The following is a 23,532-nucleotide window of genomic DNA, read 5'->3' on the forward strand; positions in this document are numbered from 1 at the left end:
TGAGGATGTATAATGTTATACTCCTCTTGATTCCTTGGGTAATGTTACTTACCTGAGAACTTCAGAGCAGTGGGTAAAAAATTACTACATTTTGTTTTTTTTGGTGGGAGGGTTGGTTCTAAAATTCAAATTGAGCTAGCTGCATTGAATGAATAAATATTACCTGGGTAGTATTTAATACTAGATTAGTTTAAGAATAATTTTAGTTTTTATGTCTTTATTTTAAGTGAACAAATAAAAGATGTTTTTCTCAACCTAACTGCATCTTTTCCAGATCAGGTTTTCACCAGTAGCTAAAAAGTTGATTGTGGTAACTGCAGTGACTGCCGTATCTGTAATTTTTCTGGCCCATCACTTTAAAAGAAGACGTGGGAAGAAGAAAGGAAAAATATTACCATGGGAACCAGAGCACCTCATACTTGAATACACTAAAAGAGCAGCGTCAGAAAAAGGTGTGTAGAAATAGCTAAATTAAGTCTACAAAAGAAATGTTATATGTAAATCATAATTGAATGCAATGATTTCAGTGGTTTAGTCTCCAAAATTTCCTTCCTTAATATTTAACTCACAAGTAATGCAGATTAATTTTAGACAAATTAGGAAATACAGATGAGCAAATAGAAGAAATTAAAACTATTGGAAACTTTGCTCCCCTGGAAATAACTACTGATAATATTTTGGCATATGTCTGTCCATTTATATTTCCTTTTAAATATCATATTGAGGGAAAAAAAAACCCCAAAAAGCAAATAAAGATAATATTGAGACATAAAATTTTATACAGTAGTCTCCCCTATCCATGGTTTTGCTTACTATAGTTTCAGTTACCTGCAGTCAACCATCAGAAAATATTAAATGGAAAGTTCCAGAAATAAATAATTCATAAGTTTTAAATTGTGTGCCGATCTGAGTAGTGTGATGAAATTGTACGCTGTCCTGCTTCATCTGGCCTGGGACAGAATCATCCATTTGTCCTCCACATCCACGCTATATATGCTACCCACCTTTTAATCACCTGGTAGCCATTTCACTTATCACATTGACTGTCACGGTATCAGAGTGCTTGTGTTCAAGTAACCCTTATTTTACTTAATAATCACCCCAAAGCACAAGAGTAATGGTTTGACAATTTGCATGTGCCAAAGGGAAACCATGAAGTATGTATGTATAGGAAAAAACAGTGTGTATACATATATCTATATATATAGTTCAGTACTATTTGTGTTTTAAGGCATCCACTGTGCATCTTGTAATGTATTCCTGACAGATAAGGTGGGGGGGTGGGGGTGCGTTACTGTATTATGTACAAGAAAATGATTTATATATTTTTTTATTTATATTTTTATTGATTTCAGAGAGGAAGGGAGAGGGAGAGAGAGATAGAAACATCAATGATGAAAGAGTATTATTGATTAGCTGCCTCCTGCACACCCCCTGCTGGGGATTGAGCCGTCAGTCAACCCGGGCATGTGCCCTTGACTGGAATTGAACTGGGACCCTTCAGTCCTCAGGCCGATGCTCTATCCACTGAGCCAAATCAGTCAGGGATGATTTATATATTTTAGGTAAAATTCAGATCATACCTTTTGTAGTATGATCTTAAAATATTTAACAGTATGTAAGAATGTCCTTCCAGGTCAATAAATATATATCTGTGCCATAATTTAAATTTTTATTTACTTATTAATTTTCAGTATTATAAAAAATAATTCACATATGTGCTCTCACTTTTAATATGTACTGTGTTAAATTTGTATAAATAAACCCTTATTTATTTAACCAGTGCCCCATTATTCACTTTAGGATGTTTTTCTTGCTATGTATACACTTGCTGACTATTTCCTTAGTATATAAAGTTCTAGTATTAGAATACCTTTAAAGGATATGTAGTTTCTGTTAGTGATATAGTACATATTATTAAATTGTGTCAATGAAAATAATTTCTCAAGCATGCTGGATTTCTTATTTTCTTAATTTTTAAATTATTTTTAGGTTTATGATTTAGTGTATCATATGCTTTTGTGATTCATTTGCACAGCAAATAATTAACAAATGACTATTTTGTACCAAGTCCAGTGAACATTACAACAATAATGATGGCTCTTACTAAGATTTTATTAGATTTCAGGTACAGTGCTAAATGCTATATATTCACCGTGTTAATCTTTATAGAAATCTTATGAATTTGGACTATAATTTATGTTATTGTTCCAATTTTACACATAAAGAAAATTGAGATATGGTAAATGACTTGCTTAAGTTCATATAACTAATAAATGCCAGCATTTGAATAGAAGAGTATCTGAGGTACTGCATTAAGATAATCTAAGGCATAATATCTTCCCTAAACGAATGGATAGATGGTTAAGGGCATCAGCTGTATAAAAAAAAATAATCACAGTGTAATGTGATATGGATAAGGTTTATGTGTAATTCAGGAAGGGAAATGCTTATATTGTTAAATTTATAATTTAAAGGTTCATAGTTGTATTTTTAAAAAAATCCTCACCCCAGGATATGTTTTTATTGATTTTTTTAATATATATTTTTTATTTCAGAGAGGAAAGGGGAGAGAGAGAGATAGAAACATCAATGCTGAGAGAGAATCATGGATTGGCTGCCTCTTGCATGCCCCCCATTAGGGATCGAGCTTGCAACCCGGACATATGCCCTTGACCCGAATCGAACCTGGGACCCTCCAGTCCGCAGGCCAACACTCCATCCCCTGAGCCACATCGGTTAGGGCTTTATTGATTAAAAAAAAACAATTTTTTTTTATTGGTTTCAGAAAGGAAGGAAGAGGGAGAGAGAGAGAGAAACATCAGTGATGAGAGAGAATCATTGATTGGCTGCCTCCTGCACACCCCCTACTGGGGAATCAAGCCCACAACCCAGGCATGTGCCCTGATTAGGAATCTAACCGTGACCTCCTGGTTCATGAGTAGATGCTCAACCAGCTGAGTCACCCGGCCAGGGGAGGTTCAGAGTTTTCAATATTTTTATATTAATTACATTAGATCATCAAATACCACCCTAATTAATTAGATGAATGTTTTATTCTTCATTTAAGAATCATATTTTAGCAATATTAAAAACATTGTATAAAGATGTAGGTTTTAATAATGGTGTACATTTAATATTTATACAATTGAGTGAAATATGTTTTAAGATCAGCTTTGTGAATTAATATAACATAAACTTTGAAATTTTACCTGAAATTTATCATTGGACTTACTTATGATACTTTTAATATTTATGTTTGTTTGGTAGGTTCAAGTTGTTCCAGTAGTAGACAGAATTTGACATTATCTTTAAGTTCTGTCAAAGACAAAGGATCTCAGTCTTGTAACTATGCTAATGGAGGACTTTTCAGTAAATACTCAGGTTCTGCACAGAGTTTGGCCTCTGTAAGTAAAGAAGAAAATTAATTATTATTTTAAGATTATCTATTGGTTTAAATGTTATACAATTACAGTAGTTCTTAATATGGAAAGAACCTTAAAAAAATCTGATTGAGCCTGTTTTCTTCAGGCAAATGAAATTATCCTTTTGCTAAATATTTAGCCAGTTTGCTTCCAGGTTTTTTGAGTAAGTGATGTGGTCCCATGGGGTCCTATAAAAATGGTGGTGATATGGAAATGTTGCTTCAAAGCTACATGTTCTGCAAAAAGCTGGAAGATGCATCCAGACTTTGTACTAGGTCACAAAACTCACTTGATGAGCCTGCTTAGGTAAAAATGTTTGATTCGCTGTAGCCAAGTATGGAGTTCCTCACCTCTGTCTTCCGAGTATTATTATAGAAGTAGAGGCCCAGTGCATGAAATTCGTGCACTGGGGGGTGTCCCTCAGCCTGACCTGTGCCCTCTTGCAGTCCGGAAGCCTTCAGGGGATGTCTGACTGACGGCTTAGGCCTGCTCCCCAAAGGCAGCAGGCCTAAGCCGGCAGTCAGACATCCTTAGTGCTGCCGCGGAGGTGGGAGAGGTTCCCGTCACCACCGCTGCGCTAGCCAGCTGTGAGCCGTGTGGAAGCACACTGACCACCAGGGGTCAGCTCCTGTGTTGAGTGTCTGCCCCCTGGTGGTCAATACACATCATAGTGACTGGTCGGTCTGTTTGGTCAATTTGCATATTAGCCTTTTATTATATAGGATTGATTAACAAGTGAGGAATGAAGTTACTGTTTGTTTAACTCTAATATAGTTTAAAATTATTTTTAAAAATAGGTAGTATATGCATTTGTTAAATAAAGAAGCAAGAAATGTACAGTGAAAGATGTGTTCCTGATCCTCAATTTCCCCCCTTGAGACAAGCTGACATTTTCTTATGTATAATCTTTCAGGGAATGCATGCCTCTACCATCATATATATTCATTTATTTTTTATTTTTTGTATTGATTTCAGAGAGTGGAAGGGAGAGAGAGAGAGAGAGAGAGAGAGAGAGAGAAACATCGATTGGCTGTCTCTTGCATGCTCCTTACTAGGGATAGAGCCGTCAACTCTGGCATGTGCCCTGATGGGGAATCAAACCTGTGACACCTCCTGGTGCATAGAATGACGCTCAACCAACAGCCACACCAGCTGGGCTCATGTGTATTCATTAAAAAAATAACTTACAGTACACAATATTTTGTTCTGTATATTCTATATTTTGTTAGAATATATAGCTGCCCCATTCTTTTTTTTCCAAGGTATTTTTTTTTTCAGTTTTTTTTTTTTATTTCAAGAAAAACGATTTTAAATATAATAATGTTACATGTAATAAACATCAATATCTCAAAAGAAATGATTTTAAATATGATAATGTTACGTGCAATAAACACCAATTATTCAAGAAAAATGACCTTACATGTAATATTACATGCAATAAAAAATATTTCAAGGATAAAAGGATTTTAAGTATAATAATATTACCAAAACTGTACTAACATAGTATGATATCACAAAAGTTGTAGAAAATATTAAATATCTGCAAATAACAGGATTACTTTTATTATATTCTAGAATATTTTTCCCCCTCTGGCTCTATTTTTGTTCATCAGTTTATGTTGTTCATTATTTTCCACAAATGAGTGAGATCATATGATATTTATCTTTCTCTGACTTGCTTCTTTCGCTTAGCATGATGCTTTTAAAGTCTATTTTGTTGGATATGAGTATTGCTACTCCAGCTTTTTTTTCTTTTCCATTTGCATGGAAATTTTTTTTCCATCCCTTCACTTTCATCCTGTGTGTGTCTTTTGTTTTGAGGTGGATCTCTTGTAGACAGAATATAGTTGGGTCATGTTTTTGTATCCATTCAGCTACCCTACATCTTTTGGTTGGAGCACTTAATCCATTTACACTTAGGGCTATTATTGAGAGGTACTTATTTATAGCCATTTTAATTCTGTATGGCTAGGTTTCTCTCTCTGTTTCTTCTTCTCAGCAATCCCTTACAGCAATCCCTTTAGCATTTCTTATAATGCTGGCTTAGTGGTGATGAACTCCTTTAGCCTTTTTTTGTTGTTGTTTGGGAAGCTCTTTATTTGACCATCTATTTTGAATGATAGCCTTGCTGGATAGAGTAATCTTGGTCTCAGATCCTTGCTTTCTGTTACCTTGAGTAATTCATGCCATCCCCTTCTGGCCTGTGGAGTTTCTGATGAGAAATCAGGTGTCAGCCTTATGGGAGCTCCTTTGTAGGTAACAGTTTTCTTTTCTCTTGCTGCCTTTAAGATTCTCTCTTTGTCTTTAATTTTTGGCATTTTAATTATGATGTGTCTGGGCGTGGGTCTGTTTGGGTTCTTCTTGTTTGGGGTTTTCTCTGCCTCCTGAACTTGTTACTTTTTCCTTTACCAGGTTAGGGAAGTTTTCTACCATTATTTCTTCAAACACCTTCTCTATTCCTTTCTCCCTTTCTGCCTCTTCTGCACACCTAGTATTCTAATATTGTTATGTTTCACATTGTCCCACAGCTCCTTTAAGCTGTCCTCTTGTTTTTAAATTGTTTTTCTTTTTGGTTCTCTAATTGAGTGTTATTTTCAACTCTGTCTTCTAATTCACTGGTTCGATCCTCAGCTTCCCCTAATCTGCTGTGTATTCCTTCCAATGTGTTCTTTATTTGTGTTATGTCATTCTTTATCTCTGACTGTTCTTTTTTCAGAGTTACTATATCCTTTTTCATACTGTTGAGCATTTTAAACATCATTATTATGAACTCTGTTTCAGATAAATTTCTTATCTTTGCTTCATTTGTCTCTTCTTCTGGAGAATTCCCTAGTTCTTTCATTTGGAGATTGTTTCTTTGTTTCCTCATTTTGGTTGTCTGTTTGGGTTTGTGACTATGTTTTAGGTAGATCCTCTTCACCTCTCAATCTCTGGTGCAGGACAGTGTTAAAGGCTGTTTCTAATTGGATCAGTCAAAGACTCAAAGCCTCCAGAGACCACCTCTGTCTACAGACTAATAGGATTCCCACTTGAATTGCTCCCAGGCAATTGTCCTCAAGTGTGGCGAGTTTTTTCAACAGGGTGGGGCAGTTGCTTCTGCCTGGAGGCTAATTGTTACTTTAAATCTCTTAAGTGGCCTCAGGGCAAGGTATTTTCCAATAGGGTGTGTAGACTGTCTTCCCCCCAGGCAAGGCAAATGTCTATGTGGGAAAGATGTCCTCTACTGTGTGAGGGAATGACTCAGCCCAGGAAACTTAGGGTGTCTGCTTTCTGATCTCTATCCCCGAGTCCCCAATCCTGGCTTCTGCTCTTACAGCTTCAGTCCACTTCACCCTCCCTCTGCGGGAGCACAAGGTGGGTGGCTCCACAGGGAATTTTTGTGCATTGCCCCTTTAAGAGGGTGCCCGAACTTTCAGCTGCCACTCCCTGGCAGACAGCACCCCACTGCTTTCCACAGCTTGATGTTATGTGGATACCTTCCTCAGTTTGGTGCTCTCTGCTGGGGAGTCCAGCTTCGGGGTTAGATCCCAGAGTTCTCAGTGTCACTGTCACCCTCCCACAGCGGAGATATCTCTCCAGGACTTCAGTTGCCGTCTGTGGGTGCTCAGCCAGCCCTTTTGTGCCTCCACCCCTCCTACCAGTCTCTATGCGATCTCCACCTTCGATCCTTGGGTGTCAGGATTCTCTCCTGTGAGTTTTCCATTGATTATTCAGGAAGCCTTTCCATATTTCAGTTGTAATTCTAGCCTGTTCCTGGGAGCATGTCTGTGCAGCCATTTTTAATCCATTTTATTTTATCTGCCCTATTCTTAAATATAACAAATTTTTAAAGGCTATTCTATGGCAGGAACAACTAGATCAAAGGCCTGCAAACTTTCAGTTCATCTGTGAAATTGAGCAGGATAATGAAGTACATATATGGCCATGCTATAATTTGGACTTCTGTGTCAGAGAAGTGCCTCTGTTTTGAATTTTCTCTACTGGAAGTTGAAGCTGTTCTTGACAAGTAGTTAGAAAAAGGGAATCTCATGATAATACTGTGAATAACAAGACTTTAGAATCACTTGACTATACTTGCCTCAGTGACCTAGGGAGGCCCCTACCAGCTCTGTGAACCCAGATTTCTGCCCTTTAAAGAATGCCTAAATCAGGGTCATGACAATGGGAGCAGGATGGAGGGGATAGGGCCTACAAAACTTGGTAACTGAATATGAGAGGTGGGGGGTGGGGGTGGGGGGAGAGGTTAAAGATGACTTTTTGTTTTCTATTTGAGAAATTATGGGGATGGAAGTTCGTACTACTAGTAAATTTAGGAGGAAGAGGAGTTTTTGTTGTACTTTTAAAAAATATATATTTTATTGATTATTTTACAGAGAGGAAGGGAGAGGGATAGAGAGTTAGAAACATTGATGAGAGAGAAACATCGATCAGCTGCCTCCTGCACACTCCCCACTGGGGACGTGCCCGCAACCAAGGTATATGCCCTTGACCAGACTTGAACCTGGGACCCTTGAGTCCGCAGGCCGATGCTCCATCCACTGAGCCAAACCTGTCAGGGTTTGTTGTACTTTTTTGATATAATGTTTGAGATGCCAGCAGAAGAGCCGGGTGGAGTCACCAGATAGGCAGATGGAAATGTGGGTTTAGATTTCTCAAAAGAGGACAGATTTGGAGTTATAGATTTGGAAGTTATCTGTACAGAGGTGACTGAAATTATTGGCTCAGTGAAACTTGTTAGAGAAGGGAAGCGGGTAGAGACTTTTTAATTTTAGTTATCAATTAGTGAATGAGCATTGTGATAAATTTTAAATGGAAAATAAGCTATTGTAAAAAAATTATATAAACAGAGGCACTTTAAAATGGAGTCAGAATTGCTATCCCAGAGAAACTGCCGTGCAAGTCTTATTGTACCTCAAATCTTTGGAATGTAAAACCAGGGTAAAATAACTTTTTTACTAGGCCTAAAGTAGCATTTTACCCCAAAAACTGCAAAAGATAACAAAAAATCAGAAATATTATGACTGCCAGATGGAAAATGAAAAACATGGTTTAGAATTAGCATCACTATTTTAGTTTATCTGCACTTACAGAAATGCCTTCCTTCATTGAGTAGTTGGCCCCCTTTTCTCCCTCATAAATACCCCTTGCCTTTCTTTCCTACTCAGAACACTTAGAGGACTTCTGCCTGAATCAGTGCTGCCTGAGTAGCTATTTTTATGGATCTCTAATAAATGCTTGTTGCCTCAAATCAAAGTAGGTGTGGATAAAATTTATAAGTAAATACTTAATAAGCCAATGAACTATAAAAAACTGCTTGATTTTTGGTGAAAATAACTGATTTATGTTAAAAATATTGTTCTACTTGTGTATTTTTGAACAAATAAAGACTCAGAATTTTTAGGGTCTTAATAACTCCGAAATTTGATTAAATATAATCAGATTTATTTCTTCAAGTAGAAATAATATGGATTGTTTTGCCAGAAATAGGATTTATATAAATAATTTATAAATATAAAAAAGTTACAAAATACTATTAAAAAAGAGATTTTGAAGTAACTTTTGTCCATCTTAATTTTAGGTCCAGAGTGTCAATTCTTGTCATAGCTGTGCTTGTGGCAATTCTAATTCCTGGGACAAAACAGATGAAGATGATATTAAACTTGTTAACATTCCTGTGACTACTCCTGAGAACTTATACTTGATGGGTAGGAATAACACAATAAAGTTTTAAGATATACTTATTTAATATGAAACTAAAGAACTTCTTTCTAAGGGAAGCAACTATAATTTTAAAATGTTCTTATATCTACTGAATCTAGTGTATATAACACAATCTATTGTATTAGTTTCCTGAGGGTGCTGTAACAAATTACCAGTTGGTGGCTTATAACAGCAGAAATTTATTATTTCAGAGTCCTTGAGGCGAGAAGTCTGAAATCTTTATCATTGGGCTGAAATCAAGGTGTCAGTAGGGCCATGCTCCCTCTGGAGGCTTAGGAGAGAATCTGTTTCTTGTCTCTTCTAGTTTCGCAGTGGTTCTCAACCTTCCTAATGCCGCAACCCTTTAATACAGCTCCTCATGTTGTGGTGACCCCCAACCATAAAATTATTTTCGTTGCTACTTCATAACTAATTTTGCTACTGTTATGAATCGTAATGTAAATATCTGATATACAGGATGTATTTTCAGGGGTCGCGACCCACAGGTTGAGAACCGCTGTTAGTGGCTTCTGGCTTGTGGCCTCCTGATTTAACTTCCTGCCTTTCTCTTCATTTACCTTTGTACCTAGCTATCATTGGTTTTCTTCTATCCAGAGAAGATTTTAGATAGAAAGAGGCCTGTGTTTTACATCTCTTGGCTTGATCACGAGCATGTCTAGAAAGTCTCACTGGATCTCAGAAAGAGAACCAGAGAATGCTTTTCACTTTTTCTCTACTCTATTTCAGGCTATATTCCTTTTGATGAAAGGAAATTCATATTAATTAATAATAATAAAAAAAAAACCCAAAACCCTTGATGTAGCTAGCTCCCAGGCAATGAGCAGTAAAGGGGATGGTGACTTGTCAGGACTGTGTGCCTCTGAGTGCACTCTGATCATCTCCAGTAGTATCACAGTAGGTACTCCTGCCTGTGGGGAAAGGTGTAAGAGTAGTTCTTTTGCCACCTTTTCCAAAGGTCTTCAGAGCATTAAGCTCACTATGCTTCTAGATAACTCTATGTCTAGTAAAACTACCTCACAGCTTCTCTTGGAATATTGAAAAGAAATAGAGCAAAACTTGAGAAGCGGGTAGGAGTCTGAGTATCATAGAATCAGGATTGATAAGAGCCCTATGGATCACCTGATAGCTTCTTATAAATAGTTTCTTTTACTTATTTATCAGTTTTCATTTTAACTTAGGGGTTATTTTGAAAGATAGTTGTGTGACTATAAAAATTTGCCATTGTTGGACTTTGGATGAATTCAAGATATTATTCTAGAAAAATCCTAAGCACCATATACATTTGAGTTACATTTTTAAATGTCATTTCTCTCTTATTTTTGGTTGACTGGAACTACTGGAATACATTGGGAAATTAAGATTATACTATGAAATGATGTGAGCATAAAATTATTCTTTAGTGCCGAAATTACTGTCAGAATGTTTGCCATTGATGATAACAATATCAAAAACACTTGAGATCCCAGATGATTTATTTTGGCATTGGTTTTGCTTACTTACAATTGTTCTGTTGTTAATTTTTAGGTATGGAATTATTTGAAGAGGCATTGCGTCGATGGGAACAAGCTCTAACCTTTCGAAATAGACAGGCTGAAGATGAAGCCTGTAGCTCCATTAAATTGGGTGCAGGAGATGCCATTGCTGAAGAAAGTGTAGATGTAAGTTAAGGGTGATTTATCTGAGAGTGGTCTTCATAGTATTGGAGGAATCAAACTATTTTTATTGTTGATTGAGTGCACTTGCTTTCTATGGCATTTAATAATAGAACTGCTTATTTTCTCCCCTAGGATTATTTGGGACTATTTCTTATTGGGCTTTTTCTGTTCAGTTACTTGTTAAATTCCAAATTTGAAAATTATCATCAAGTTTCCTGATTTTCTAAGAATGTATAGAATTAAAGCAGATATGATTTCTAAAGGAATTTGTAAATGTCTGTTTTGCACTTTGGATTTAGTTAAGTTCCATTATATTCATAGAACTCACATTGAGTTAGAGCTGGACTGGTACTTACTGATCATCTAGGCTAGTGATTCTCAAATTTGGGCATGCATCAGAATCATCTGAAAGATTTGTGAAAACACAGATTTGAGAACCCCACCCCTAGGGTTTAAAAAATTTTTTTTAAATGTTTTTTATTAATTTCGGAGTGAGGAAGGGAGAGGGATAGAAACATCAGTGATGAGAGAGAATCATTGATCAGTTGCCTCCTGCACGCCCCCTATTGGGGATTGAACCCATAACCCAGGGATGTGCCCTGACTAGAGTTGAACTGTGATGGGTCAATGCTCAACCACAGAGCCACACCAGCCAGGACCAGGGTTTTAATTCAGTGGGGCTGAGGTAGGTCCCGAGAATTTCCCGAGAATTTGCATTTCTAACAAGTTCCCAGATAATGTTGATGCTGCTGGTCCAGGAACCTTATTTTGAGAATCGGTGATTTAGTCCAACACAATTTCACAAAGACACTGAATCTCTGAGAACTGAGATGATTTAGCCAGAGGCACAGCTAGAACCCAGGCCTCCTGACTTCTATCACAGTATTCTCACCACCCAACAGTAGTTTTTTATATCCCACACTTCCGTGCCTTTCATTTAAAAGTGGAAAATGTTTCTGAGTTCAACATTAAAATATAATTTTGCTGTGTTCCTTTTTCTCTCTTTCTAGGATATTATTAGCACTGAATTTATCCATAAGCTTGAATCTCTGCTGCAAAGAGCATATCGTCTCCAAGAGGAGTTTGAAGCTACGCTGGGGGCATCTGATCCTAATTCTCTTGCTAATGATTTTGGTAAGATGGATATTTTACATGGTTTTTATTAAATATGTGGTTTTATTTTTTATATTCTTGTAATCATTTAACTATATTACTATGGTTACTTATTTTTTATGAAATAGCAAAGAGCAAAAATGTCCTATCATATTGTTTTTTCTTTCAGTTTTATTTTTCAAGTAAACTTAATGGCTTTAAGATACAAAGTCAAGTCTTAGCTGGTGTGGCTCAGTTGGTTGGAATGTTGTTCCATGCACTGGAAGGTCTCGAGTTCCATTCCCAGTCAGGGCACATACGCAGGTTGTGGGTTCAATTCCCGGTGAGGTTGTGTATGGGAGGCAACAGATTGATGTTTTTCTTGCTCTCTCCCTCTCCCCCTTCCTTCCTCTCTAAAATCAATTTTTTTAAAAAAGGTTTAAATTCAAGTACTTGTAGTAGGAAGGATTGTGACATTATTTTAAAATTATCTGGTATATTCTAAGTGAAAGAATCCCAGTTAAAGTGCTAGAGAGAGGGATAAAATAAACAATAATATAAAAATGGGACATAGATACCCCAGAAATGTGCATGTCAATCATTGCACACATTGAAAATATTTTAAGTAATTATATTTCTTGGACTTCGTTTTAATTGCAGGCTAGATTTTGATGTAAGTAATCAATACATATATTATTATATACCATTGCCTTTGTTTCCTATTTTAAAGAGAAAAGAACGTTGAAGAGACTTCTTTTTGTGTTTTTTTAAGAGACTTAAGTCTTCCAAAGAAAGAATTATTCAAGTTGCTTCCTGAATTTCTGTAAATGCTCCAAAAAATGAAATAAGACAAAATTATGTCTCTTTTTGTTAAAAATAATTTGAGTTTTTATTGAGGAGGATTGTTGTATTCTAGTAAAAAACAAAACAAAAAAACAGTTAAGGAGTATTAAGTTTTTCAACATTTATTTCTGAAGGTGAAGTACTGAAAGTGGCTGCATTTTGAATTGTTTGCATGTCTGTGAATTTTGAATTTAGGTAAGAGATTTCATTTGTACAGGCATAGGGGAATGGGCAGAGTTTCATCCCTCCAGACACCTGGATGTGTTCACCAACCTGGAAGCTCTCTGAGCTCTGTAGTGAGCATTCTGGAGGCTTCACTGTGTAGGCTCCATTGAGTAAATCATTGACAATTGGTGATTAATGTCCTCTCCAGCCCCACTCCCCTCGGGTCAGGGTCGGGGCATATGCCTGATTTTGGGCTTGATACCCAGTGTGAGGTGTGCAGGAGGCAGTCAATCGATGATTCTCTCATCATTGATGTTTCTTTCTCTGTCTCCCCCTCCCTTCCTCTCTGAAATCAATAAAAATATATTTTAGCCCTAGCCGGTTTGGTTCAGTGGGTAGTGTTGGCCTGTGGCCTATGACGGGCACTGACCATCAGGGGGCAGATGCTCAATGCAGGAGCTGCCCCCAGCCCGCAGGCCCCAGGCCGGCCAAGGCAGGTGGGAGCAGCCTCCCCTCCCTCCCTCTGCCCCCCCCCCCCAATTGCCCTGCCAGTCACCCTGCAGAGGGAGGTAACCAGTGGCAGCGGGTGGGGCCAGTGATTGGGCAGCTCCAGGCCAGCCAAGGCGGGTGCCAGTGGGGCCCCCTGATTGACCCTCTGATTGCCCTGCAGATCAGCCCTGATTGCCAGCAGGCCTAGGGACCCTACCCATGCACGAATTTCGTGCACCAGGCCTCTAGTATTCCAATAAAGCTATTAAAAAACAAAACAAAACAAAAATAAAAAGGTAAAGTTTTCTACCAGAAAAATAAAAAAGCTGTTAAAAATAGAGTATGGCATTAACCGGTTTAGCTCAGTGGATATAGCGTCGGCCTGCAGACTGAAGGGTTCCGGGTTCGATTCCCGGTCAGTCAGGGCATATTCCCAGGTTGCGGGCTCGATCCTCAGTAGGGTGCATGCAGGAGGCAGCCGATCAATGATTCTCTCTCATCATTGATGTTTGTATCTCTCTCTCCCTCTCCCTTCCTCTCTGAAATCAATAAAAAAAAATAGAGTATGATTCTGTTAAGCTAATTTTAAGTAAGCATATTTTTGTGAATTTGGAACAGTGCAAAGTAGCACTTAATGCTAAAAATTTTAAACAATACTAGTACCCAAAATTAAAAAAAAAAAAATCAAGAATCACTTTGTTTCAAAGCTGGTAGGCCTGGTGAATTAAAAACCATGTTTACTCCAGGTGCTACCACTGTAACTGGTAACCAGAAATACTGAGCATCCTTTGTCACTATCCTGTGAACCATTCTGTTGTGTACTAGTACGTGCATGGGAACTTCTGCACGTGGCCTTGGTGATTATTTTGCTATTATTTTTACTCCTAATGTTAAATTAAGAATCACTGGCATCCTGGCTCCAAAATCACAACCACGCTAATGCACTCCTAACCAAGCTATCATTTGTGTTAAAATAGGAAATATTTTTGATATTTTGGAAGTAAGTGATAGTGATACAGAACTTTACCTTACTACAAATACTTTGTTTTTAAAGCATTCTTAAAAACAGATTTTATTATAGTCATTTATTATGCTTTAAAGCTATCCTTGAAAAAGAAATACAGAATAAAAAAAAAAAAGAAAAAAAAAAGAAAAAGAAATACAGTACAGTACTTGTATGTATTGCAGCCTGTCTTTACACTTATTTCCGAAGGAAAAAAGCTTTGAAATAAGCAGGGTTTGAATTGTATTGTAAGACATAAATCCCTTGCATAAAATGTAACCACCCTGTATTCACTAATGGATCTTTCACATGTTCTGTACTGGTATTTCCTTAACCATTCTGAATTAGTGAATAATCATTATTGGATATATTTCTATATTTGGTCTTACACACCAAAAGTTTACTCTTGGCTTAAACAATAGGTATTCTATTTATCTTATCATAAAGTGAAATGAAAATTTGAATTGTTTTTCTTTACTTATGAGACTTCAGTGTTAATGGGAGGTGTTGAAATCACTAGAGGGCAGCACATTTTATCTACATATTAGATGCCTGTGACTCATAACTGCCATTCTGTCTGCTCTAAGCTTTGGAAGTTAAATTTAGGTCACCACTCTTTTTCTGGCATGTTTTATATACACCTGCTACTGTAACTCAGAGTGAGACAGAGCGTGGAGGTAATGCACACAGACTTGACCTAGTGTTGGTGTGAATTTCCATTAGTGTGCAAGTTCTTCTAGCTAACAGCATCTAGCAGTGTTATGTTTATTTGTAGTTTCTGTTTTTCAGTGAATTGTTAAATTGCAGTTGTTAATTTACAATTTTGTTATTGTAGTTTTTGAAGGCTCAACCAAAAACTACAATATGATTTCAGTTATAAGCAGTATGCTCAGTGGTTAAAGAACGTGTGGCATTAGAATTAAACAAACGGGTTGAAATTCTGCCTCTCTCACTCTTATTGGCTATGAAACTGAAGCAGCCTTGACCTTTCTTAGACTTGGCTTCTTTTGCTATAAAATGCAGCAGTATATTTGGATCAACTTTATAAAATTATGAAGATTTAATGAGATAATGTGTGTCGTATTTTAGTATTGGCACACAGTAAACACTTGTTTTCTATTTATATTGCAGTTATATTCTAGAATTTCTGTGAGGCCTGTTCTAAGATTATTTTTAAATTGCCTGATTATAAGTAGATGGATATCATATGTTCATAACTTATTTTACAGTGATATTGTTTAATTATATTCTCTAGACAACATTCATTTTTCTGGGAATTTATTGATTTTTCTCATATTATAGTAGTAACAAATTTGCATTTTCTGAAACAAGGTATTTAACCCATGTTTAAAATTATTTATTCAATAAAGTAAATTGGATGCATGTTATAAATCCACTTTTTTCTGTGTTAGAAAAGAAAACCATCATCTGAAGGACTGATACTTTGCAAAAGTAAATATTCTGTATGTAGCTAAGACTATTATCTTTCCTTAATTCCTGATCTTGCCATATGGAGAGGAGGGGAAAAAATGATAATGGGTATACTCCTTCTTGCCAGCACATCCAATTATTTAGCAAATTATGTTGATTCTGCCTCCATAATATAGCTCTCATTTATTCTCTTTCCTCTGCAGCCTCACTATGTTTTACTTGGGTTGAATAATCTCCTAACTGGGTTCCTGCCTCCAGTCACTCCCCACTGGTACTTCCGTATCTTGTTTTGGGGTTACCTTCTTGGTATAGAGTTCTCATCTTAGCACTACCAGGTTCTTAAACCACTTTTCTGACCTATTTGTTTTACTTTTTCCATATAACCCAGCCATTTGAATAAGGTCTTTTCCAGAAGTAAAATTCTCTAAGATTTTAGTTATATAACCAACTTCAGGTTTTTAGTAAATTTTTCTTTTTTTTTCTTTTTTACATTCTTTTGCTGTTTCATTGCATAATTCAACATGCTCTAAAACATTTTTTCTGATAGAACACAACTCTTTGAAGTTACTTCCTCTGTGTACCCTTTGATTTTCAAGCCAGAGGAAACCGCTCATACATTTCTCTGTTCCATAATAATGCTATTTTTTGGTCTTACAGGTACCATTTAAAGATTCATCAGTCTCTCTGGGTTCTAAATAAATTGAGAATGCAAAAAGACCCAGATTTTTATTATAAAATAGTATTAACTTAATTTTGAACCTTTTTTTTTTTTTTTTTTTTTTTTTTTGCTAATGGCTGTATTAGACAATGTGTTAAGGCTTCCTACACTTTCTCCCTTGCCCTAATAGAAATTATTTGGAGAAGTGGAGAGAATGCAAAGCAAATTCTTAGTACACTTACCTGGCCAGCTACATAAGAATTTCCTGCCTGCTTTATAAGCCCTGCTAGCACTTGTCCAGCTCAGGAGAGGGAGATCCAGCACAACAGTGATAGGTTTACAGACTTAGACCTTTTTCTAGAAGACAAGAAAGAGAGAAAGAGATGCTGTGTACACCAAGAACCATGTAGTGAACACTGCTATAGATACAGAGTTGATGGATTATCAGTTATGCTCTTTAGCTTTAGCAGATAGCATCAAACCACTCTCTAAAGTATTTGTACCAATTTAAACTTCCACCAGCAGTGTATGAGAGTTCCTTCTCATATCTTCATTTTGTTTAACGTCTCTCGGTGGTCTAAGATTTTTAATTTTAATGTTACCACATTTATCAATCTTTCCTTTATGGTTTGTGCTTTTTGTGTATTGTTTAGAAGGTATAAAGAGAATTCTTTTGTACTTTCTTTAGAAAGTTTTGCTTTTCATATTCTGCCAGGAGCTGGCTTTTTATTTTATTTATTTATTTATTTATTTATTTATTTATTTATAAAATATATTTTATTGATCTTTTACAGAGAGGAAGGGAGAGGGATAGAGAGTTAGAAACATCGATGAGAGAGAAACATTGATCCTGCACATCCTACTGGGGATGTGCCCGCAATCAATGCCCTTGACTGGAATCGAACCTGGGGCCCTTCAGTTCGCAGGCTGACACTCTATCCACTGAGCCAAACCGGTTAGGGCTGGTTTTTTAAATGTATATTATGATTACTTTTTTTTTTTTTTTAACATTTAGATAACTGATTGCCTCTGCACTATTCATTGAATAATATATCCTATTCTCATTGATTTGAAATGCCCCTGGTCATATGTCAGGTTGTATTATATGTGCATCTTTAGTCGATTTGGTTCTGCATTGGCTTCACAGTGTCTTAATTACTGTCACTTTATATGGTTTTATGAGTCTTGACACCTGGCAGGGTGAGTCCATTCACTATGTTCTTTATAAAGAATTGCCTTGGCTCTTCTTTGCCCTTGCTTTTCCATGTGAAGTTTAGGAGAGTTTGCCAAGTGTCATGAATATCCCTCTTGGGATTTTGATTATTACATTGCATTTATAGGTCAGCTTGTGGGAGAATTTAGATTAATGTTTCTATCTATGGTCATGATGTGGCTCTTCATTTACTTAAATCTTTTATGTCTTTCATAATTCTAAATAATTTTCTCCGTGGAGGTCTTATGTATTTTTATTCCTGGGTCCCTTATAGTTTTGTTATCATGGTATCATTTTAAAATTTATATTTTGAAATTTTTGTTGCTGCTATCTGAAATGTTGATATTTGCATTTAAATATTATCAGCAATTCTTCTGATAGCCTATTAATTCTGCCACCAGTAATTTGTCATAGGTTCTTTTGGAATTTTTATCTAGACCACATATTTGTGGATGATAACATGTTTATTGTTTATTTCTTTTCTAACCCTTATGCTTTCTCACCAGCACCCCACCCCAATCACACTGTGTGCTTTACATGTGATAAATAAGGGCTAAAATCCTTTCTGTTGGTTATTTCTGCTCTGATTGGCCAGTTAAAACTTACTCTTTTGAAGCAGTTAGAAAGCAATATAGGTTAATATATACCTCCTAAAACTCTGAGCTTAAGCTCCCTTCACAAAGTAAAATATCCTTCTTTTAACTTTTCCTTTCCTGCTCCATTCTTTCCTATACTTCCTAACTGAAGTGCCTGTTTAAGGAGCCTAAGAACTTAAAAGTAACATCTGTTTTGGGACATGTGGTTAATCTTTGGTTATCTACTGCTGTTTTTTGCTGAAATATATGAATATCTGTGACTTCTTATAATTCACATGGAGATTCATATTTCATGGGTATCAGGCAAGAAGAAGATAGGTACAGTACTGCTTTCTGCATCATTATATTATTTATCATTTTAAGTAAATAATTTTGTAAATTTTGAAAAGTGGCGATAAATGGGTAGTAGATTCACAAATGTTTGTTTTTGTATTTTGATTCAGTAAACATCTATGGTATGTAAGTAATTTTTGTACATATCAAATATTGCATAATAAAAGTATATTTATCTTTCATATTAAATAGAAATTTGTGTTATCTGAGTTATTTTGGTAAAAATTAGACTCTAGTTAGTTATAAACACTAGTGAGAGATTGGTAGAAAATGGATTAAAACCTAACACCAAGGAATGATTTATATCCTACAAGACTTCTATTATCATTATATCATGTAGAGTATGCATTATTACATGGTTTGGTAGTTTATTTCAATATTAGTACATTCAGAAATTAAGATTATTCTTTACTCACTTTGGTTAGGCTATTAGGGCAGGACCAAATTGCTTAATTTAATACCAGTGTAAAAATTAACTTGATTAACAACAAATGAAGCTTGCTCACAGTTTCTTGGAGATATTATTTAGTTGCTGTGGTTTATATGAATAAAGTTCAGGCCTATTAATCTGCACTCATTAGATTGCTTCTAAAATTAATTGGGCTTCATAGTTTATATGCTTATATTTTCTATAAAGAGAGTAGTATGTATTTGTAACAGCAGTATTAGCAGGAAACTCTTTTTTTTTTTTTTTTTTTTTAAATATATTTTATTGATTTTTTACAGAGAGGAAGGGAGAGATATAGAGAGTTAGAAACATCGATGAGAGAGAAACATCGATCAGCTGCCTCCTGCACATCTCCCACTGGGGATGTGCCCACAACCCAGGCACATGCCCCTGACCGGAATCGAACCCGGGACCCTTCAGTCCGCAGACTCTTGGGTCTGGATTATTTAGCAAACATTTGATTGCCTAGTATTTATCAAACATGGCATAAGGCACTGGAGACAAGGATGGAGAAGATTTCATCCTTGCTTTTAGGCAACACACGGTAGTTTTGGAGATAGTAAATAAGTATATAGCTCAGTGGAGTTGATGCTCTAATAATGTGTTTAGAAAGTGCTATGGGAACACCAAGGAAAAGCATATGATTATTCATGGGGGCTCAAGGAAGGCTTCACGGGTGTAACACTTGAAGAAAGAAGGTCCACCAGGAAGACGATGGAGAAAAGGCCATTCCAAGCAGAGAGAACCACATGAAGGTATATAACAGCCTGTTTAGGGAACTATCAGTTGTTTCAATATCAAATGAAGTGGGGGTCCTCTTCCCCACTGGGTGCTGCTGGGGTGGACATTTATGATATCCCAAGAAAAAGAATTTTGTGAGAATTAGTGATTTTTATTTACATGGAATTAAATCCCTGCTTTTCTAAAGTCCCATTTCCCTTAGTCCAGTCATAGAAGACGTATAGCTGGGTTTCAGTAGAGCTAGAAGCAAAGGCAGTGTCCAGAGTTTCCTTTCCATGTTGGAGACAGGTCCAGTACGGCATCAGGCTAGTTGCAGTCCATTTGTCCATTGTGGTGGGGTCCACATGGCCGTGGGCCACCCGGGAGAATGCCAGGAAGCCAAGTGTGAGCCATGAGCCAAGCGTGCCAAGAGGAACCAAGAGAGTCAAGAGCATAAGAGAACAAGCTTCTTTGTTTAGGGGGTTAAGTATCCCAAATTTTCGTGGATTTTCAGTGGCCACACCCATTCTGGCCAACCATCTCTCCCAGGTGTGATTGATAGGCAGATATCTTCCCTGTGTCATCCCAGCTTTACTGAGCATGCATGTATCTCCCCTTTGTCCAGTCCCCTTCCCCCAGTGTTATGCGTGAACGTGCCTATGTCTGGTTTTCCCTTTGCTCCTTTCCTGTTATTAACAACTAGCTAATTACAATGGTATTAGTTTTATATGGCTTGGGAACACAATATATGTAGATGTAGGAGAGTGGTGGGAAAGAAATCTAAAAATGTGGGCAGGAGCTAAATCATGAAGGTCCTTGTTTTGTACCTTAGTTTAGGCAAAAGGGAGCTACTGAGAATTATAAGAACCCATAATCAGCCCTAACTGGTTTGGCTCAGTGGATAGAGCATCGGCCTGTGGACTGAAGGGTCCCAGGTTCGATTCCAGTCAAGGGCATGTATGTACCTTGGTTGTGGGCACATTCCCAGTAGGGGGTGTGCAGGAGGCAGCTGATCGATGTTTCTCTCCCATCGATGTTTCTGATTCTCTATCCCTCTCCCTTCCTCTCTGTAAAAATCAATAAAATATATTTTTAAAAAGTCATAATCAAATGTATGTGTTTGCAGGAGATTGTGGAAGGGTTGACCAGTGCAGTTTAAATATTTTACCCATACTTTTTTCCTGCTCTTTTATGCAGAGAATTTCATTGAGATAGTGAGACATCTGAGGAAAGATCAGATTTTTCCAGCCTCGTACCAATCTCACAAATTCTCTGGCAGAGAATAGGAAAAGCTGTAAAGTAGGCCCTTCTGACCACGGGAGAGACGTTATTCTTTCTTGGTAAGCAGCCAGGTAGAACATTTAGCAATATTGGAAGAGCTTGGCAGCAAGAGCAAATACCTCAACTATCATCTTGAGTCAGATGTCAGACAGCCCCAAGTTAACGCTCTCAGACCTTGTCCTTTTCCTTTTGTGCACAATCACTGTGGTCAGAGAATGAACTCCCCGAGGGTTTATTTTTAGGGAGTGACATGAATTATAGGCTTAACTTGTATACTCAGACCTCTAAATATACACAGTGCAAATTGTAGAACATACGAGAAATTTGGCCTGGTAATTTCTTTATGCTTTAAGGCGTATAATCTCAATTTCAAAGTATTTAATAATACTACAAAGTGAAGTCTAACTGGCATTACATGCAAGTTAAAATAGGTGCAGAGATTAAAGCAGTCTGAAAATTGCCAGGTTGTCAGAAATAAGAGAAAAGCCTACTGCTTGCCTTTGCCTCTTTTGTACTTAAGTTACATTTTACCAACCTGGATTTCTTAAGTCTAGGACGTTCACTCACCCATATAAGGCCTTAGTGTGTGATTTAGAAAAAGGCCCAGATATGGGCTGGATTTCTGATGCCACTTGTCACATTGGTCAGGGGCCTCTGTGTAGCATACAGAGTGACCCACTGTTCCGACTAGTCCTGTTAACATGTCTATACCTGCAGACTTAACCTTGATTACTTTTTGGTACATTTTGGGTTATCCGTCACTTCTTTCTTCTCCTAAAAAAAAAAAAGGTAGAAAATGCTGTTAGTCCTTTTTCTTTCCTTTTGTTACGCATTTTGCATTGGCAGCTATATTTCCAAGTTAGGAATCATAGTTGTTTTGTTGGCCAATTGTGGCATATATGAAGTTGTGATAAAATATGTAAAGTTGCCCTAGCCATTTGCTCAGTGGTTAGAGTGTTGGCCTGAGGACTGAAGGGTCTTTGGTTTGATTCTTGGTCCTAGGCATGTTCCTTGGTTGCATGCTTGATACCTGGGCCCCGGCCGGAGTGAATCGGGTGGCAACCAATCATTGTGTCTCTCTCACATTAATGTTTCTCTTTCTCTCTCTCTCCCCTACTCTCTCCCTTCTACTCTCTCTAAAAATCAATGGGAAAAGTATCCTTGGGTGAGGATTAAAAAAATTATAACTTATGGAAGGCTCTTTTTGGGTAGTGCCATAGTAGCTGGCTGTTTTTGTATATGTATTATTTCACATGGGCAAAACTGTGTAAGTCATAACACATCAAGAACTGATCACTTCTCCTTTCTTTTATTTCAGTGTATTTCATTGTTAGTCCTTTCAATGTTAAGGTACATCGAGAGGAGAATTAAAAAAATATATCTTAGCTCTTTCACTCTCTGAAATTGTGTTGTTTTTTATTTTTATATTCAACTTTTTTTCTCTCTCAACTTTACTATAGCATTTTAAAACAAATGGGAATAAAAATTATCCACAATAGGAGTGGAAAGATAGTCATGCAAGAAACATAAAGAGCAGCAATAGTTTTCTAGATTTGTTAATTATTTTAACATTATAGCAGACTGTTTGGAAAATAGCTTTATCTTGTTGGCAGCGGGAACTTTTCCATTTTTAATAAGACCATAGAAAAGACAAGGTTCCAAATCAGATTTAAATTGCTAAAAATCATCTGGAGAATAGCTGCTGACATAGAAGTCAGATGATATTGAGACATTTGGCAGGCTCCCTCTGCTTACTGGTGTTACAAAACCCACAGTGGACAGCCTAGATTTTAAAAGAAGAGTGGCATCCTTGGAATCTCCGCTAGAATCTGCTGAGGTTAAAATAGACCTGATGCCTTCTAAGCGACAGAAAATAGAATGTGCCCAGTGATGGCCAAAGCGGGGCATGCAGAAAACCCACTTGCACTGGTTTAAAGGAACAGGCCTAGGCCTGAAGCTCCAGGGCTCGAGTGTCTTCTAGTTTTTCCTTTTTTTTCTTTTTTTTAACTTTCAAGCAAATTCTGCTTTGGAAAAAACTTAAGTAATATGTGAATTAGGAGATTGTGAAAGAAGGAAGAAGGCTTGAATCCAGTCAGATTTTTGGCCTAAAATATATAACTGTTTAGTTAAAAGTAAACATACTTTCAGTGTTCTTCCAAAGAAAAACATAGTTTATGTCTAGGAATGAATGTTTGAAAGGTTCTGGGTATTAGACACAGGTAAGTGTTTCAAAAAATTTTTTTAGATTTACGATTTTAAAAGTTTAGAGGAAAAAAAAGAGCTACCTTGCCAAATGTCAGTGTGGTAACTCATGGCACGTTTTTCATATTTAATCACCCAATTACGTGGAAAGCTCTTTTTAGGCAATTGAATGTTAATGATGAGTCATTAAGGGACTAACGCTACATATTTTAGGTTTGGAAGATGGTGTCATGAGTTTAATTAATTTAGATCTGGCT

At 36.8% G+C, this 23,532-nt stretch overlaps 1 protein-coding gene across 1 annotated transcript in view; it reads left to right on the forward strand.

The window, feature by feature from the left end:
• MIGA1 (mitoguardin 1) overlaps positions 1 to 23,532 on the forward strand; it is a 71,483-nt gene that overhangs the window by 12,825 nt on the left and 35,126 nt on the right. The window contains exons 3-7 of the mRNA XM_006086104.3: positions 275 to 452; positions 3,271 to 3,407; positions 9,004 to 9,130; positions 10,671 to 10,804; positions 11,812 to 11,935. Of these exons, the coding sequence (XP_006086166.1) occupies positions 275 to 452; positions 3,271 to 3,407; positions 9,004 to 9,130; positions 10,671 to 10,804; positions 11,812 to 11,935 (700 nt within the window). The remainder of the gene's footprint in view (positions 1 to 274; positions 453 to 3,270; positions 3,408 to 9,003; positions 9,131 to 10,670; positions 10,805 to 11,811; positions 11,936 to 23,532) is intronic.

The sequence above is a fragment of the Myotis lucifugus genome, unplaced genomic scaffold (assembly GCF_000147115.1).
Source record: "Myotis lucifugus unplaced genomic scaffold, Myoluc2.0 scaffold_25, whole genome shotgun sequence".
Classification (NCBI taxonomy): domain Eukaryota; kingdom Metazoa; phylum Chordata; class Mammalia; order Chiroptera; family Vespertilionidae; genus Myotis; species Myotis lucifugus.